At 41.2% G+C, this 18,334-nt stretch overlaps 1 protein-coding gene across 1 annotated transcript in view; it reads left to right on the top strand.

Moving 5' to 3' along the window:
- The window catches only part of CUNH1orf21 (chromosome unknown C1orf21 homolog), a 224,657-nt gene that overhangs the window by 190,052 nt on the left and 16,271 nt on the right, over positions 1-18,334 (top strand). The window contains exons 4-5 of the mRNA XM_039256614.1: positions 6,622-6,698; positions 13,338-13,398. Of these exons, the coding sequence (XP_039112545.1) occupies positions 6,622-6,698; positions 13,338-13,398 (138 nt within the window). The remainder of the gene's footprint in view (positions 1-6,621; positions 6,699-13,337; positions 13,399-18,334) is intronic.

Below are 18,334 nucleotides of genomic sequence, written 5' to 3'. Positions count from 1 at the left end.
CCCCCCCACTCTGAATCTCCTGATTCTAGTTATTTACCTTTCCTAGTTTCCTTGTACTTTCTAAAATGCAGTGCTTCAGCTGTACACACAGACACACACACACAGTCTGTATGTGGGGGGGACTCTGCATTGTCATGTGAGTGCTTTTGTGTCTTTGCTCTGAGCAGCTCCTTCACAAGCAATTCCAGGGGCTGTTTCTCCAAGCCCCACTACTTTCTTTATAAGACCGAACTTCCTACCGTTGGGCCCAGAAAAAGAAACCGAGGTTCCTCTGCACACTTCCGACCCAGGAGCAGCTCAGGGAACCTCATAGGGTCACAGCTGCCTCGATCCGCCCAGACTCAGGGGACAACATAGGCCAAGAGGTGATGGGAGAAAAGAAGTTCCATTTCTCACCAACAGGGAGGGTGCTTTCTGTCAACTTCCTGGACACACTGTGTGGCTCCCTTCAGAATTCAGGAGGGGTGGGGTGCCTGGCTGGTTCCATCGTGGAGCATGCGACTCTTGATCTCAGGGTTGTGAGTTTGGGCCCCACATTGGGTGTAGAGATTACATAAAAATGAATTCTTCAAAGAAGGTGGGGGGGTTCAGTGGAATTTTTTAAAGAAGCTGTCTATTTCTCTTAGGGGCCTGACTTTCCCTTTGGGAGGTGCCACCCAGGAATTGAGGAACAGCATAAATACAGTTAGCTTGGCTGCCTCTGGCCTCAGAGGGACTAAGAGAATGTTAAGTTTACTCTAGACACTGGCATGTGTGTTCTGTTCATAAAGAAAGAAAATTATTACAAGCAAAGGAGAACATTGTTTGATTTACTGTTTAAATAAACCTGTCACTACCTGGCATTCGTTTGCAAATATTTTTGAGAAATGGATGCTTTCTTTCAACCGATAGAGCCCCTAAGTATAAAACAGTGAAAGGGGTTGCTGCTCTGGTGGGCCTCTCTACAGGCCCCCAGGGCAGCTCTGCAGAACCTGAAGCTCAAAGGTATCTTTTCTCTGAAACCTAGGACTCTTATTTAAAATGCGCATTCCTGGGCCTCATTCCCAGAGACTCACACTCAGGAAGTCTTGGGTAGGGCCTGGGGACCTGCATTTTAACGGGCCTCCCAGATGATTCTGATACCAGAATGGACGGGTCATGAAAACCACTGCTCTACACACTGCTGGCCGGTGGCCTATTCAATGGCTTCATCTTAGTCCCACTTGGTGCCAGTTTATGTTAGATACTTGGTTTACAAGTGTCACATACCAATAAAATAGATTTTTCTGTCAGGGAGAATGATATCTTAGTTACCTCTTCCCCATCTCCCCAATTCAACGTTCCTATTTCGGGAACACTCCAGATGTGGTGTGACTCTCGGCTGTCTGGTGGGTCTGCTGCATCTGAGGTTCCCAGTAGCCTTGTTCTTCCAGCCCTTCCTGGTTTTCTTTGTTTGCTTTTCTTTTTCTTTTTCTTTTTCTTTTTTAATCTTTTTTAATGTTTGTTTGTTTGTTTGTTTGTGATAGAGAGAGAGAAAGACAGCACCGGCAGGGGAGGAGCAGAGAGAGAGGGTGACACAGAATCCAAGGCAGGCTCCAGGCTCTGAGCTGTCAGCACAGAGCCTGATGTGGGACTTGAACCCACAAACTGCAGGATCATGACCTGAACCAAAGTTGGACATTCAACCAACTGAGCCACCCAGGCGCCCCTCTTTTTTTTTTTTTTTAAACAGATAGCTTTAAACCTCCCTTTTCCCAACCAATACACTCAGAAGAGGAGAATTAGGTGATGTTTATCAGCAAATATAAAACTGACATCTTGGTGCAAATACAACTAACTGGTAAACATATAAATGATCGTGTGTAACAAGGTGCTAGATATTCTGAGGGATACAAAGAACAAATCCAAATAAGTCATGTTTTTTAAAATAAAGCCCACAATGAGACGGACAATAATCGAAAAGACACTCTCAAGTGTTGGTGGGGACATGAAGAAAGCGGAACCATCATGCACCCCACGTGAGAATGTAAAATGGTGCAGCCACTTTGGAAAACAGTCTGGTGATATCTTAAAGAGTTAAATGTATGCTCACCATATAACTTAGCTCTTCAATGCTAGGAATCTGCCCAAGAGAAATGACAATATATGTTCAACAGAGACTTCTATGTGAGTGTTCATAGCAGCATTATTCATCATGTCCTCAAACTTGAAACAACCCAAATGTCCATCAAGTGGTGAATGTATAATACGGTACATCCATATGTTGGAATATTATTTAGCAATTAAAATAAATGAAATACCAAAAGATGCTACAATATAGATGAACCTCAGAAACATTATGATAAGTGAAAGATGCCAGACACCGAAGGCTACATATTGTAAGATTCCACTTACATGAATCTATAAAAAGCGTGCTCGGAGAGACAGAAACAGATTTGTAGTTGCCTGGGGCTACAGAGGAGAGCAGGGAACAACTGCAAATGAGTTTGAAGAAACTTTTTTTAGGACGACGGAACTGTTCTAAAACTGGATCATGGTGGTAATTACACAGTTCTATAAATTTACTAAAATCACTTAATCATACATTTATAATGGAATATAAATTTTACCTCAACAAAGTGGTTAAGTATTTTTTTTTAAACAAGGCATATAGCAAATTAAAGAATCGATTGTTCTTTTCTCTGCCAAAGAAATAGAGAGACACAAGTCAGAGTATGGCCTGCAGATCCTGGGGTCCCTAGAACCTTCTCAGGAGGTCCTCAAGGTCATTTTCCTCACAATGCTAAGAAGCATTTTGCCCTTTTTGCCATGTTGACATTTGCCCTGATGGTACAGAAGCGGCGGTGGGTGAAACTGCTGGTATCTTACCACCAGTCAAGGCAGTGACACCAAATTGTAAGTAGTCATTGTGTTCACCAACACCGTGTGCTTATAATGGAAGAATACATTCCCTTTTCACTTAAGAATGCCCTTCATGAAGCAGTAACATTTTATTTAATTACACTAAGTCTTGTGCCTTGGATGCATAGCTTTGTTTCTTTTAATATTTTATTTATTTCTAGGAGAGAGAGAGAGACATACACACAGCGTGAGCAGGGGAGGGTCAGAGAGAGAGGGAGTCACAGACTCTGAAATAGGCTCCAGGCTCCGAGCTGGCAGTCAGCACAGAGCCCGACACGGGGCTCGAACCCACGAACCGCGAGATCGTGACCTAAGCGAAAGTCAGACGCTTAACCGACTAAGCCACCCAGGCACCCTGGATGCATAGCTTTTTAAAATTATTTTTAATGTTTGTTTATTTTTGAGAGCGAGAATGAGAGAGACACAGAGTGCGAGCGGGGGAGGGACAGAGAGAGAAGATACAGAATCCAAAGCAGGCTCCTAGCTCTGAGCTGTCAGCCCAGAGCCTGATGTGGGGTTCGAATTCACGAATCACGAGATCACGACCTGAGCCAAAGTCTGATGCTTACTCGACTGAGCCACCCAGGCGCACCTATGCATTGCTTTATAATCGTCTATGGGATGAAATGGGAAGTAGGGATACATTAAGCATTTTTTCTGCACACCCAGGTAAGAGGCTTATCTCAAGAAACAGTACTTCTACTGTTGACTGCGTTGCAGGCTAAACTAGCAATTGTTTTTAAGGAGCACCATCTCTCCTTTAGAAAAAAAATGCCTGGCATACAAATTATGGATATTCAGACTTGAGTATTTGGCAAACACTGTCTCAAGAACAAATGAAGAGAACATGTCACTTCAGAGAAAACAATTGGCGGGATGTGTTGTCAGTCATAAAATTCAAATGTTAAACCAAAATTAGAATTTTTGGAAAATTTTATACCACCATGAGCTTCTGTCAGGATCTCCTGACAGATTTCTATCAGGATTCTGACAGCTCCTGTCAAGAGTTTCCTGATGAGATTGATGGTGATTTTTAAAAATGTGATTTCTTTTTTCATCTTATATAATGAAATATGTCAGAATTTGGAAAATATGGGCAAAGGGTGCTTGATACTAAAACGATTTGAGAACTGCTGGCCTCGTGGCTGATAGCATGGACTCAGGGGGTCCTTCTTGGGTTGAAATCCCAACGCTATCACTTCTTACTTGTGTGATCTCAGATAAGTGCTTCATCTCTCAATGCCTCAGCTGTCTCATCTATACAATGGGAATAAAAATGGTACCTTTCGGGGCACCTGGGTGGCTCAGTTGGTTAAGCGTCTGACTCTTGGTTTCTGCTCAGGTTCATGATCTCATTGTTTTGTGAATTCGAGCCCCATGTTGGGCTCTGTGCTGGCAGCATGGAGCCTGCTTGAGATTCTCTCTCTCCCTCTCACTCTGCCCTTTCTCCACTCACGCTGTCTCTGTTTCTCTCAAAATAAATCCATAAACTTTAAAAATATAAAATGTTTTTAAATATAAAAATATAAAATATAAAAAAGTAAAAATAAAAATGGTACCTATCTCAGAAATAGATTGGGGACATAAAAATAGTTGTGTATATTAAAATGTAAATATATATGTAAATAGTTGTGAATATTAAATGAGTCGTGTAAATAGTTGTGAATATTAAAATGAGTTACTATATGGAAATCACTTATAATAGTGCCTGACTCATAGTAAGTGATCATTGGGTTGTTATGATCTTGGTGCGTGGTGATTCGTTAAAACAAATACATTGTACATACATCATCCAGAGAAACGTCTGTGTAATTATATGTACTCTCTTCTTTCTTTTGTGTCGCTGGGAAATCTGTCGCTGAGATGCCTCCCCGCGCCTCTGTCTCAGATCGGGCCCTCCCGCTTCCTGGCAGGGCGCACCTGTGCGTGGTGTCCGAAGGGCTGGCTTGTGCTGCTCGGGGCCACAGTGCCCTGCCCATCCGTTGAACCTCTGTTGGGATTTCCTTCTTTGGCCAGCAACCACACAATGTGTTTTTAAGGAAGATGTGGTGAGGCAGTGTAATTATGAAGGGTACGGTTTAATAAGTCGAATATAAACAGAATACAGTTGTGTATCGTCTATCATCTTAGCATTAGGAGCCGCATTTCTGCCTCAGCAGTGTTTAACATTACCTCACTTAAGCTCAGCGTTTGGGGACTTATGTGAGTAGAGAAAAAGTAGAAGGCTCCGTCATATGTCTATTTTCAGTGCTTGATCCAAGCAGACAGGAAGTTTAAGGGGACAAAGATGACTAATTTGGAACCTACCTCTGCGGTCCTTCCAGAGAGAGTGCATGTGAGCTATTTTTTATCATTTGTTGACCTTGTTCATTTATGCAACCGGTAATGTGACGCGCAGCTCCGTAAAGGGCCCGGCCTCACCCCCCTGGAGCCGGTGCATCTGCTTTGTAAACACTAAGGTATTTCGTCTGTTGTTCCCTGACTGTGTCAGCAGAAGGACTATTTATATATTTTATACCTTTTAAAAGGTTATGAAAATACTCCCAAGTTTAGTGTGAGGTAAAGAAGATAAGATAGATTGCAAAAGAATCATAACGATTGTTTTTTTTCCTAGAAGATCACAAACAAAAGTACTCTCTGTTTTGGAATACTGATGCTGTATAGATAAGCTCACATTTGATGGCGAATAGCCAAAAAACCAGTGTGTAAATCACAGAGGCTCACTGATTAAATGGCTTCTGCTATCCTGAGAGAAAGAGGAGCTCTTGAAAGACTTCATTTGGGGATCATCTGTTTTATCTGTCATCTCACATCCCTCTGCATCTGGAAAGAACTGGGGGTCAGCCCACAGGAGTCTTTATTCCTTGTCCTGGCCTAGGTCTTGAATTATTGCTACGCGTCAGGATCCTTGCACGCACACCGGCACTTGTTAAATAGGTTTAGGACAGTCGTGACTTTCATTTGGGGGTGTGTTTTGAGAGTAAATTATAAAGCTTCCTGAATATTTTGTAAAGATAATGTTGTATAGATATAAAGCAGTTCTGTTATTGAGATGGTATAAATATAGAGCAGTACTACGATTGTGCTTACGGATATACTTGCATTTTAAGGTGTGAGAGTGTTTCTTTCCTATGTGGCTGGTATACTGGGAATAGGGAATCAGATCAGACTAAAAGCCAAAGACATGCTTCTTGAATATAGGTCAGTAGTGAATTTTACTTTCAATTGAATTCATTCTCAATATTTGTTATGGGTGGAATAGATTTAGTTATTTTTAATCACGTTCTTGTCCCCGTCACTGCTAGGGCCCTGTGCAAACTTTATGTCTCAATAACTACCGTTGTCTTTTATAAACAAAATGCACTGAAGTCATTTAACCTAGGCACGTGAAAGGTGTCTGTGATTGTACTATGGCTGCCCTCTGACGCTAGAATCTTCTGTTCTTTGAGTCTCTTCCTATTTTTAGTAACTCCTAAGAACACCTAAAAATCACATATGAGTGGTACATAATTTTCAAAAAATAGTTACAGCTGTTTTAAAACACCCTCCCCTTTCCGCGGCAGTGTTCCAGATCTTTGGCGGTTTCACCTTACAGTGTGATATCTTTGCAGGGATTTTTGTCCTTGGGAAGTAGCTAGCTGTGAAGGGTCTCAAGCAAATCTAACATTTCGGTGATGACAGTTTATGCTGCTGTTTAATTGCCAATTCTTACCTTGTCTTTTATGTCTCTATGTTTTTCAGGAAAAAAGTGCCAGTTCAAACGTAAGACTTAAAACTAATAAAGAGATTCCAGGATTAGTTCATCAACCCAGAGCAAAGTAAGCACTACTTCCTTTTTTCCTTATATTGTTTTTCAAGCTAATAGTATTTTGCCTGCCCAGATAATCAAGACGTATTATCAAGCTTCAGTGATTGAGACGCTATGATTCGGTCTAATGGAACAGAGCAGAGAGTGCCAAAAAAGACCCACAATAAATGACAGAACAGACATTTCAAATCAGTTAGAAGAAAATAAAGGGGAATATCTTTATGACTATGGGGTAGGGAAGAATTTTGAAGAAGCCACAAAGGACGCAGTTCTTTTAAGAAAAATGATTAATTAATATGACTGCATTAAGATGAAGAACTTTTCAACAAAATTTACTATGGGAGAGTAGAAGGAAGTGATAGAATATATTTACAGCGTATATAATTGACAAATGTTGGGTTTCCAGAATATGTAAAGTAACTCCATAAATCCATAAGTAAAAACCAGAGAGCTCATAGAAAAAGAAGCTATAGATATGAACAACCATTTCACTGAAGAGGAAACATGAATAGCTAACATCTAGGAAAAAAAAATACCATCTCATATTACAAGAGGGGCAAAAAATGTAGAAGTCTGACAATACAAATGGTGGGCCAGGATGTTGAACAGTAGGCACACTTCACCCCAGTGGAAGTATAATCTGGTACAACTACTTTGGAAACCAATTTGTACTAAGAAAATCGTACTTGGGCATCCCTTGCCCACCAGCAATTCCCCCTCTCTGGTGTACCTAGAAACATTTGTACATGTGTGCTGGCCAACATAGTTGACCTGTAGAATTCTACGTATTGGTGAAGATGAATGACCCCAAAATAAATCTATTACATGTATGTAATAGTAGTTCCATAAACCCAAGCCATAAGCAGGAGAAGTTCTGTTATGTCTGATTCTTCCCAGGAAATCGAGACAAAAATAACCTAGTTCGTAATCACTGTACGCTGGCTCGGTGTCTGTGGAGGTGTTATAGTATGTAGCCCTCTTCAGGGGGTGGTGGATGAGTGCAAGGTTTTAATTTTTTTACTTTCAAAGAAAACTGGACATTTTAAAATCCCCTTATCATCTATAATATCAGTGGAATGGTAAAACGGATTTTTGAACCCTTAGGTGCACGTTATGCCATAATCACAACCTTCCCTGCCCGATTCATCGATAATCACTTTTATCAACACTAATTTTATCTGCCTCGGAGGGACAGCATGTAGCTCTGATACAACCAAGTCATGTTTTCATTGAAGCCATTCAATATATGCTGTTTTTAAATGTTTCCCATATTTCTGAGTTCTAAGCAGAGACTATATGAAGGAGAATTTCGTTTTCCCTTTAGTGTGAATGCTTATTTAATTTAGACACACTGAAGCAGCCTGCTTTGCAAACTGACATGTGCTGAAGCTTCCAGTGAAATTGACTAATTTGGCTCGTGTGTTTACATTAAAATTAAGAAAATCCTCTGTTATTCGTGTGTTTGTGTGTGTGTGTGCGCACGCATGTCTGTTTTAAACTATGAATCAGAATCTTGGGTTACTAGAATTCAACTACGACATCTTTCTGGAAAACCACAAGAAGTTTTACTTTTCCTCCTTGCTGACACAGGTGATCAAGAAACTATTATTTATTATGCAGTGCATAAATAAGATAATGAGTTTCTTTTCCCCAGAAGTGGAAGGACAATCCCATACCTGATAACAGGAGATTTATTAATAATAGAGGTAGATGGTCTTCACACCTTCATCTGAGGTACTATGCAGAGCACATGCTTACTGACTTTGGGATCTCAAGCTAGTGACTTAATGTCATCGGGCTTCAGTTTTCTCAGAGAAAAATAGAGGAGAATCATCTTCGCTTACAGGGCTGGAAATATTTATAAATGAAATAATGTATGACCCGGTGCCAATCACAGTATCTGATGCTGCTAGGAATGCCTTAACAGTTAGAAACAACCCACATGCCCTTTGGGGCACCTGAGTGGCTCAGTCATTTGGGCTTCTGGCTCTTGGCCTCAGCTCAGGTCNGGCCCCCCCCCCCCCCCCCCGTCGGGCTGTGTGTGACAGTGTGAGCCTGCTTGGGATTCTCTTACTCCCCACCCCCCGCCTCTCCCCACCCACCCCTGGTAAATAAAATAAACTTTATTTCAAAAAAAAGGAAGAAAAGAAAAGAAATAACCCAAATGCCCTTTAACAAGAAATTGGGTAAATGAACCCCACTGCCTTCATGCAGTGAAATATTAACGCAACGCTGGTGGAACCAAGCAATGTAATAATAGAAGAAAAGAGTAAATCCTGAAAGATTACAGAGAGTGTGATGCACTCTTTGTAAAGTTAAAAATAATTAAATAAATCATCTGCTTTTTAAAGCACACGTAGAGGCAATAACGCTACGTAAAAGGAAAGTAAGGGCACGTTGGTTCCCTTGAATTGGGGGAACACACATGGGTGGGAAGTAAATTAGCTCTAGGTTGTTGTCAAGGTCCTAACATTCATTTTTTGTTTTGGTTTAATGGGTGCTTATTATACTATTTAAAAAAGTACGTTTGACTCAATAAAAGTAGCTGTGCATGAACTACAAGCAAGGGTGTGTCCTAAAGTGAGGATTAGGATTAAGCCACTTCCCTGAGATCCAGTTGAGCGATGATGATGATGATTTTGAAGAAATAACTGTATTCAGGCCAAGATTTGCCAGGAACCCACTGAGTAATTGCATTTCGTTTTTGCAGTTGAAGTCATTAGGGAGGTAGGACCTTGCCTTCTGATACTTTTGTGGCTTGGGCTTTTATTATTTGGAAACTTTTTTTTAAGTCCCTAAAAATGAAAGCCATAATATATATATCTTTCAACTCGAATGTTCATCTTATCCACCTTCTTCGCTACTTTGGTTACTTGTCTTTAAGATTCCATACTGTCACCATCCCTCGTCTCGTGAAACTGAGAAATCACAGACAGAAGAGTCTTTGATGATTCAGGGTTAACTCACCAGAGCTCTGCCAGCTCCAACTGGGGGCAAGGGAGGTACTCCAGGAGAGCATTGTGCTTTCCGCGGCCGAGTTTATTAGGAAGAAATAGGAATTACTGCAATTGTTTTGTTAGTTAAATCAAGTACCAGCATACAGGCTTTTATAAAAGATTTTTAGATCTAATTAATCTTGGCATCAGATTCTCGCTTTGTAAGTGGAATCGTAAACAGTCTAATTATCCCTTTCTGATACCTTGAGGAAAGACAGAAAGTCCAGTGTGCTTTTTTCTCCCGCACCATTCAGTCACCAAATTGTGCAGCAGAAAGAGTTTAAGAATCCAGGTATTACCTACAGACTGGTTCTCACAGCACAGTTTGAGGGTAAAAATTAGCATTAATGCCGTTGTGTTGATAGAGTTCCACGTGAGAAGAGAGTGTCTGTATTTATCCAGGCAGGAGTCTGTTGAAATGGGGTCATTTATTTCATCAGAGGGAAGATGCCGCCTTTGCCTCTGTCGAAGGGATTTCAGGGCTTGTCTGTGAAGCCAACCCACAGAGAACAGCGGAGTAAACCTCACATGTTCAGGTTACACCACATTTAAGGTGACGTACAGACAACAAGGACATGGTGGTGCCATTGGCTTCGTGTGGCCATGTCTGCCACACTTCCAGAGACAGCGGAATGGATCTGGAAGAGCTCATATGGTGCATCAGGATCTGATAATAAATAAGTCACCTTTCCATTCATCTTTTCTGGCTAACACAGCCCACGTACTGTATTTCAAGGTGGGAAGATAGTCAGTCTGCTGGGAGACGCTCCTTGGTAGGTTTTGAAATGAGACCGAGGCAGGCAGGGATGTTCTCATGCTCTTAGATGAAGAGAGCAGGCGGCGTTTGTGTATCAGTGGGGTATGGTGGTAGAGACGCACCGGTTGATGTCCAATTGCCTGTGTTTGGGTAGAATTGCTTCTCTAAGGACACAGCTGAAAATGAACGTGGTAGTTTACTTCTCAGCCATTGGACCCTCTACCCCAGAGTAAGGTTACTGTTTGGGTCAGAATTCAGGTGGGGTTGAAAATACCCTATCTTGACTAATTAATTCTGGGCTGAGTAGCTTTTGTTCAGTTAGCTTTAATCAAGGAATGCCTTTTTTTTTTTTAAATGGTTAGAAAGTAGGTAGGTAAACTACACAAAACTGGAACGACTGAGGTTTTGTGCTTACTTTTTACACATGCATCTTGAGAGCCTCACCTTTGACATCAAGCTCCTGTTATGGATCCTGAGCTCTGCATTCCTGATCCCAGGGCTCTTGTCAGTCTGATATGCATGTGTGAGCACTAACCAAGCATCCCTGTGTTCATGTTGTGATACTGCAATAAAGGAGTCAGTGGAAGTTGGCAACAATCATAGAATGTTAGTACCGGAAGGGACTTCGAGACCAGTCTGATGGTTTGATAGACAAGGAACTTTAGACCTGCAGTTCACCCCTGCTAACAAACTGAACTGCCTCTGTGAGGGTTCACGAATCACATGAATTGAAATAGGGACCACTCAGTCCATTGATTAAATATTGCCCTTCCATTATATGCAAAACAATATATGTTAAAAACTCTTACCTGAAAGTTTCCACAATGGACATCAGCTCCTAAAAAATGCCATCTTTATGATGGGAGTCTTTTGGACTCTCCCAGGAAAACCAATATGTATCTATCTATATGTATATGGTTATCCATATTAAGATATATGTGTGTATATGCACACGTATGTATGTGTGGTTATCTATTAAGACATAACTATATTTATATGTCTTCATGCCTTTTTATCCGGGACCCAGAGCTGTCCAGCAACCTCATCTACTGAGAGTTTGGCCAGGAACAGGGAGGATGCCCAGAGTGTGTCTGAGCAGCTACACTGACTGCCAGAATATTCCTGTTCTCCGCTCCCAAGAAGCCCCCCAGGCTCTCCCTCGGATCCTGTTTGTGCTAACTTTAGACACAACTCTAATGGACTTGGATGTGCTAAGCATGGAGCAGAAGCAGCTGCTGCGAAGAAAACTGAAAGAGAACCAATACCTTCTTTGGCCACAGGAAATGAGAGGAGCCATTCAAAGCAGGCAGAGAACAAAAGCCTATAGTTTAAGGCCACTTTGCTTAAGGAGAGCCAGCTCTACCCACCTCGGAGGCTCCAGGGGGTGTCCCTGTATCACAGAGGGAGATTGTGATTTAAGGCCTTGGGAGTGTCTGCTGGCCATTAAGTGAAAGTCAAGTAATGTTTGTGATAGATCCTCTATTAAATTTAGAAGGTTTGCATCCAACATGGCTCAAATAAAAAATGTTTTGGCACTTACAGAAGTAAAACCATGGGGAATCTGAGAAAACCCAGGTATGCAAAAAGGCCCTTCCACTGAGCCAGAGAAGGAAAGGAGACTGTTTAATATATCCTCAACCTCCCAGACTCTGGCCTGCCTTTCTGATCAGCAACAAGAGAGGCCCTGTGTCTGAAACAGGACATGTACGTCCCCTGAATTATCATAGAAAGGGCAGGAAAAATGACATGACATATAAGTGAAAGTAGATTGCTGGTATCAGATAATTTGTCATTTTCCTCTTCTATCAGAGCTAATGTCCTTGTGCCCCCAGATTTTAAATCTTGCTTTTACAGACAGGGAAAAACCTCCTTCAAGCCCCATTATCTGTCCTTGAGGCCTGAAGGGTATGGGGTCCCTTGTGCCATTCTCTGTGGCCCCTAAAGAATGAGGCATAATGCTAAGGGGTATGTCAGGTGCGCTGTCACCTACAAAGACTTGAAGGGAAGGAGCTATTCCAGAGCCTCCCCTCCCCCCAGCCCCAGCCACTGCAACAAGTAAGGACTCACAGCGAAAGAAGCACTGTATGATGTGTCTCAGCCCAGCCCTGACCCTGCTTGGACCACCTACACCTAGTTGCTGTCATTAAGACCGTGTTGTGTCCAAAGCATTTTCCTCCCCCGTGCACTTCCCATCTGTGATTCTTCTCTGCTCTCCTTACCTTCTGTTTTGTCCCCAGCGACTGTGTCTTCTAAGTACGCTGTTAAATAGCATCAGACAAGCAAACACACAGGGCAGGTGCTATTCAGATATGCTTCCTGACTCATTCCCACATCCCAGTAGAATTTCACTTCCAAAAAGGTGCATTGGCCATCATGACTGCGCAAAGCGTTCCGGGGCAATGTCAAGTTCTTTCGCCTATTTGCCGCCAGCCCACACCTCTATGCTCAGCTGAATACCATGCTGGTGATGACAGTCTTTATAAAATACACATTTTCACCATAATAACTTGTATATATTTTCTTTTCCAGTCACACACAAGTGTGAAATATGCCATGAACTGCTTGGCTATGCTTTTTTTTTTTTTTTAATCACAAATGTGTATCTGAAGAAATCATTTGGCACGCACCTCCCAGTAACATCACTATAAATAACGTGTGTACATTGAAAAGAAATTCTATTCCTTAAATCATAGGAACTGGTAGACTGTTATGCAACACACTTAGAGGATTATTGTAATGGCATTTCTCCTTAATATGACCTCAGACTATCTCAGTGGAAAAGTCAGCAATAAATAAATGTCTGCCTCAAAGTCTAGGGACCCAGCGTTTTTCATTTGAGGGAGCTGGGTTTCAGAAAACATTGAAATATGCACTTAACTACTCTCTGTTTTTTTAGCATGCACATCTCTGAAAGCCAACAAGAATTCTTCAGAATGCTGGATGAAAAAATTGAAAAGGTAAGAAGTAAAAATAAATTCCTGTTTCAAGGGAAATGTGCTAACTGCCTCAGGAGTTAAGGTAATAATGCTCTGGTTTTTGTGTTGCAAAGCTGTTCCTGTAAGAGTCTGGGTAGAGAGTTAAAACGAAAGCACCCCCACACCCACACACACACACAGTGTGACTGTGAGAATGTTTAACATATACTAGAACTTCCAAAATCCTCAGCTTGTTGACCATTAATTAATTCAAGTGTGTAGCAGTAATACTAAGAGCCTTTGCTCAGAGACAGGACACTGCTCTCACTGCACATTGTCTGCGCCTGACGCCCCGCTCTTACTTCAGACTGCAGGTAAGAAGGTCCTTAGCACCTGCCAAAACTTCCGGAGTATCTACCATACACCTGACACTGCTCTGAGTTCTCTTAGAAACATCGCATACCTGTTACAGTCCATACTGACCTCAGGGAAGTGGCTCTGAGACAGGTTTTATCTGCATTTTACAGACAAGAAAACTAAGGCTCAGAATACTTGAATAACTTACCCAGGTTTGCAAGGCTCCTAGTGGTCAAGTTGGAATTCCAGCCCACATGTGCCTGATCCAAAGCAGAGACTCCAAGTTACTTCTCTAGGAGTGTATGGATTTTACAATGACAGGAAGATCTGTGTGGAAATTGAGCCCATACTTAGGATTTCAGAGTGCCATATGCTAATCAACTGAATGAAGAATGGAATATGGTAGCAATTAAAGGCTTACTTACATACTTGTAGAATTTAAATTCATCACTGCAGGGGGTGAGTTTTAAATACTAAAGTTATAAACCTGAGTATTGTCATTTGAAAACCTTGTTCCGAAGAAGAGTACAATCCTAAACTCAGCACAGAGCACAACTGTGGTTAAGGTATCATGGCCAGTTTTGCCTTTGAATTTTTTCCGTTTTAATTTTTATTTTTTACATTTTGTGGCCCTTTAACCTGAGCATTTGTTCACAAATTCCTAAGTTATGATGCATATCACTCAATGGAAAATAATGAAGAAGGGCTTAAATTCATCAGTGCTTCAGCAGCAGACCCCTTTCTGAAATAGACCTCCGTAAAGAATAATTGTATAATCTTCTAATGCCCCATTAAAAGACCATCATCTGTTACCAGTGTGAAAGATAGAGATGGGTATGAATTAAAATGGTACTTTAATGCATAGTATTACTTGGCTATGTATACTCATTTGCATGTAATTTTTTTTTATTTTTAGTGAAATCCTGGCTCACATATGACTTTTTAGATTGAAAACTTCATCTAGGAGTGATTACCAAGTTTCATGCATTGGTTCAAAAGCTTTTCAACATGTCAATAACATTTGTTTTAGTAAAGAAAAGCATAAAATAAATATTTTGTTCTCACTGTAATGGTGAAGATCTTTTCTTTCTCAGTTTGTTTGGATATTTTTTTTCCTCCACTAGCTTTTTGGCAATAAAAAGATCTTAGTAGTCAGAGTTATCTTTTTAAACAAAATTTACAAACCCTGACAAGGCATTTAAGATGATCTAACCCCTTTCTCATGGGTTTCCATAATCGAAATTCTACCTCCTTGTACTCACAACTGGAATTCATTGTTCCCATCTGAAATCCAATTTCCCTTTTTCCTTTTGTATCCAGGATAATGATGTGTCTAACACAGCAAAAGCAAAGTGTAGAACTTGATCATTTGTTGGGTAGAGCCTTCCCTGGGCAAAGGAGCATCTGTAGACTCAAATAGTATTCTCACTATAAAATACATTTATATTTGAAGAAGAAGCTGTTATATAATCTGTGACATGCACCTAGTTCTAGATGTCTAGTGGAATTTTTTGTCTGCTCTGAACCAAGCTTTCCTGTTTCTTCCCTCTTATCTAAAATTCATCCTTCTGAATATTGTGAACATTCTATTCCATGTACTATTTAACCATTGAGCCTTCAAAATTAAAATGTTCCTCCTTAATATATGCATTTGGCTTAATATAATCCTCACCATATTTTATATAGCCCAGTTTGGAACATGGGTTCTTACAAATTATTCTTCTTATTTTTCACCATTGCTAAATACTTCTTTGGTCCACGTTAGCTTGGGGACAACTAACTACACATGCAACTCATATGTCTTCTGTAGATTTTATAGGGTTGATTTAAAAAAAAAAAAAAAAGAAACTCAGAGCTTTATCCTGAAGATTGGAGTCATTCTAAGAGGGCTTGAGTTTTGAGATTTAATCTCTCTCAAAATGTCCAGGAATTGCTTTTCCTTCCTTAAACTGATAAGAAACAAAATTGACTGAATGTGGGGAAATTTAAACCTGCCCTTCCTTGATTCTTCTTTTGTATTTATTGAATGTTTGTAGGATGTGGTTTCAATTTACCCTTAAACTCTTGACACCAAAACAAATCTCTGCTCTGTCTCTCAAGATAGATATAAAAGTACCGTTAGAATAAAGAAACTAGGAGGGTATCACGGTGGCCCAGTTGGTTGAGCCTCCAGCATAGGCTCCAGGTGTGATCTTGTGGTTCATGAGTTCGAGCCCCACATCGGGGCCTACTCTGGTGGTGCAGAGCCTGCTTGGGATTCTCACTGTCTCCTTTCTCTCTGCCCCTTCCCCATTCATGCTTTTTTTCTCTCTCTCTTAAAAGCAATGAATAAACTTAAGAAAAATAAACTAGGACTGTTAGGTGGTATAATATTTATTATAAAATAAATGAAACTTAAATTTGGACTGCTCTTATTCAGAGATGATCATGGTGCCAAGGTGCAATTTACCTCTGCACCACAGCTGGACTAGCATTTTCTAAGTAGTGGTGGCAAAGAAAAGCAAGTAGCAAAAATGCACTTAAAAAACCTAACCTGGGACACCTGCATGGCTCAGTTGGTTAAGCGTCCAACTTGAACTTGGGTCATGACCTCATGGTGCCTTGTGTTCAAGTTGAACCTGCATCGGGCTCTCTGCCATCGGAACACAGTTGTCACTGTGAGCCAGGTCCTCCTGCACTGGACACAGGTGTGTGTTGGGTCTATTATTAAAACTTGAGGTCTGTTAACCAGGCAATCAGGCCAGCTTCAGGGACACTTGGTACCATTTTAGTTGCACTGGTGTGTCGGAGCCCAGGGTGCTGAGCTACATCTGGAGATGACCAAGGGAGAGCTCCTGTCAGAGAGCAGGGAGAGTTCCTAAGAGCTCTGTTTGATTGATTTACGTTTGCATTTCCTTTTTGGAGAGTAAAAATCCTAAGAAACAACAGGGGCACCTCATTTATTTTTACCTCATTATTTTTTACTCGGATGTCTAACCGTAATTCCATTGGAGTCTGTAGTTCTTTTGCCTGATAGTTCACAGACTCCCGAACCTTATGCGAAGTGGAGACATTTGTCTAATTTTGCAGCTCAGAGAAAATGACAGTGTACTGCAGAGCAAGGTAATGATTTTAAATTCTAGTTTTTCACTGTATTTAGAGGAGAAAGAAGGTATCTAGATTATTAAAAGTTGGCCCAAGGAAGAGATTCTGAATACACTACCAAATACAGATCACATCAGATTTTAAGATATGCTTTCTCCTATACAGTTGAGTTTAATTGTTAGAAGCAAAACGAGTAAATACATGTTTTTAAGTATCTGCAATTATAGTGTCTTCTCTAGGCTGAAGTTGGATTCCAACCAGCTGAGCCACCCAGGCGCCCTAATACCTTTATATTAAATAAAGAATACCGCAGTACAGTGCCATTTGCATCTGGTTAGTTTTTCTTAAGCAAAACTGTAAGCTTTGTTGGTGGTGAGCATCTTCTCAGAATCTTGTAAAAGTTATAAAGATTCTCCCTATAAAAATGCACATCAGTGGTGCCTGGGTGGCTCAGTCAGTTAAGCATCAGACTCTTGATTTCGGATCAGGTCATGGTCTCACGGTTGGTGAGATTGAGCCCCATGTCGGGTTCTGGGCTGGCAGCACGGAGCCTGCTTGGGATTCTCTCTTTGCCTGTCCCCTGCTCACACACACACACACACACAGACACACACATTCTCTCTCTCTCTCCTCTCTCAAAATGAACAAACATCTTTTTTTTTTCATGCACATGATATCATATACACTAATTTCTTAAGTCAAATGTCTGAGTTGTGGAGTTCCCTGGAGCCTCTCTCCGGGCCCCAGGCCAGGAACCTGTGGATTTCTTTATGATGCATTTCATTGATGTGCTTCCCTCAGATCCAGGGCCCATATGTACCCTAACCTTATCAGCAATGATCCGTATAGATGTCTGGTTTGAAAGCTTAGAAAACTTGGGTGCTTGGGTCGCTCAGTTGGTTGAGCATCCAGCTTCGGCTCAGGTCATGATCTCACAGTTTGTGAGTTCGAGCCCCGTGTCAGGCTCTGGGTGGACAGCTCAGACCCTGGAGCATGCTTCAGATACTGTGTCTCCCTCTCTCTCTGCCCCTCCCCTGCTCATACTCTGTTTCTCTGTCTCTCAAAATAAATATTTTTAAAAAATTTTTAGTTTAAAAATTAGAAAACTGAGTGCAGATAACTCCATGCAAACCCATTCTCCTTTTTTTTCTTACTTCCCTTCCTTCTTCTCAGAAGTAGCTGAAAGTGCTTCACCCCTGAGACCGATCCACCAGCATACCTACTGTATCATCTCACTCCCGCCTGATCTTGAGACTGTTGTTGACCGGAACTATCCACTATAGCATTGTAGGGAAATGCCTGAGAAAGGGCAGTTTTGGATTTAAAATCAGCTGATTTTAAAAGACGTTTGTTCATCTGTAGACCTGTACGTCTTTTATTAAAAAGGCATTTACACTTAGAAACTGTTTGCATTCCTTAAAGTGGCCTGATTCCCTTGGCCCCAGAACTAACCCAGCTGCTAAGAAAGAGCGTGTCTGCGTTTATCAATTAATTTCAAAGGCTCCTCCTCTTCATATTACAGCAGCTCAGTCTGAAC

The sequence above is a fragment of the Hyaena hyaena genome, unplaced genomic scaffold, assembly GCF_003009895.1.
Source record: "Hyaena hyaena isolate Hyena2069 unplaced genomic scaffold, ASM300989v1 scaffold_580, whole genome shotgun sequence".
Taxonomy (NCBI): Eukaryota; Metazoa; Chordata; class Mammalia; order Carnivora; family Hyaenidae; genus Hyaena; species Hyaena hyaena.
The sequence above is the reverse complement of the archived record's forward strand: the minus strand, read 5'-3'. Positions and strand labels throughout refer to the sequence as shown.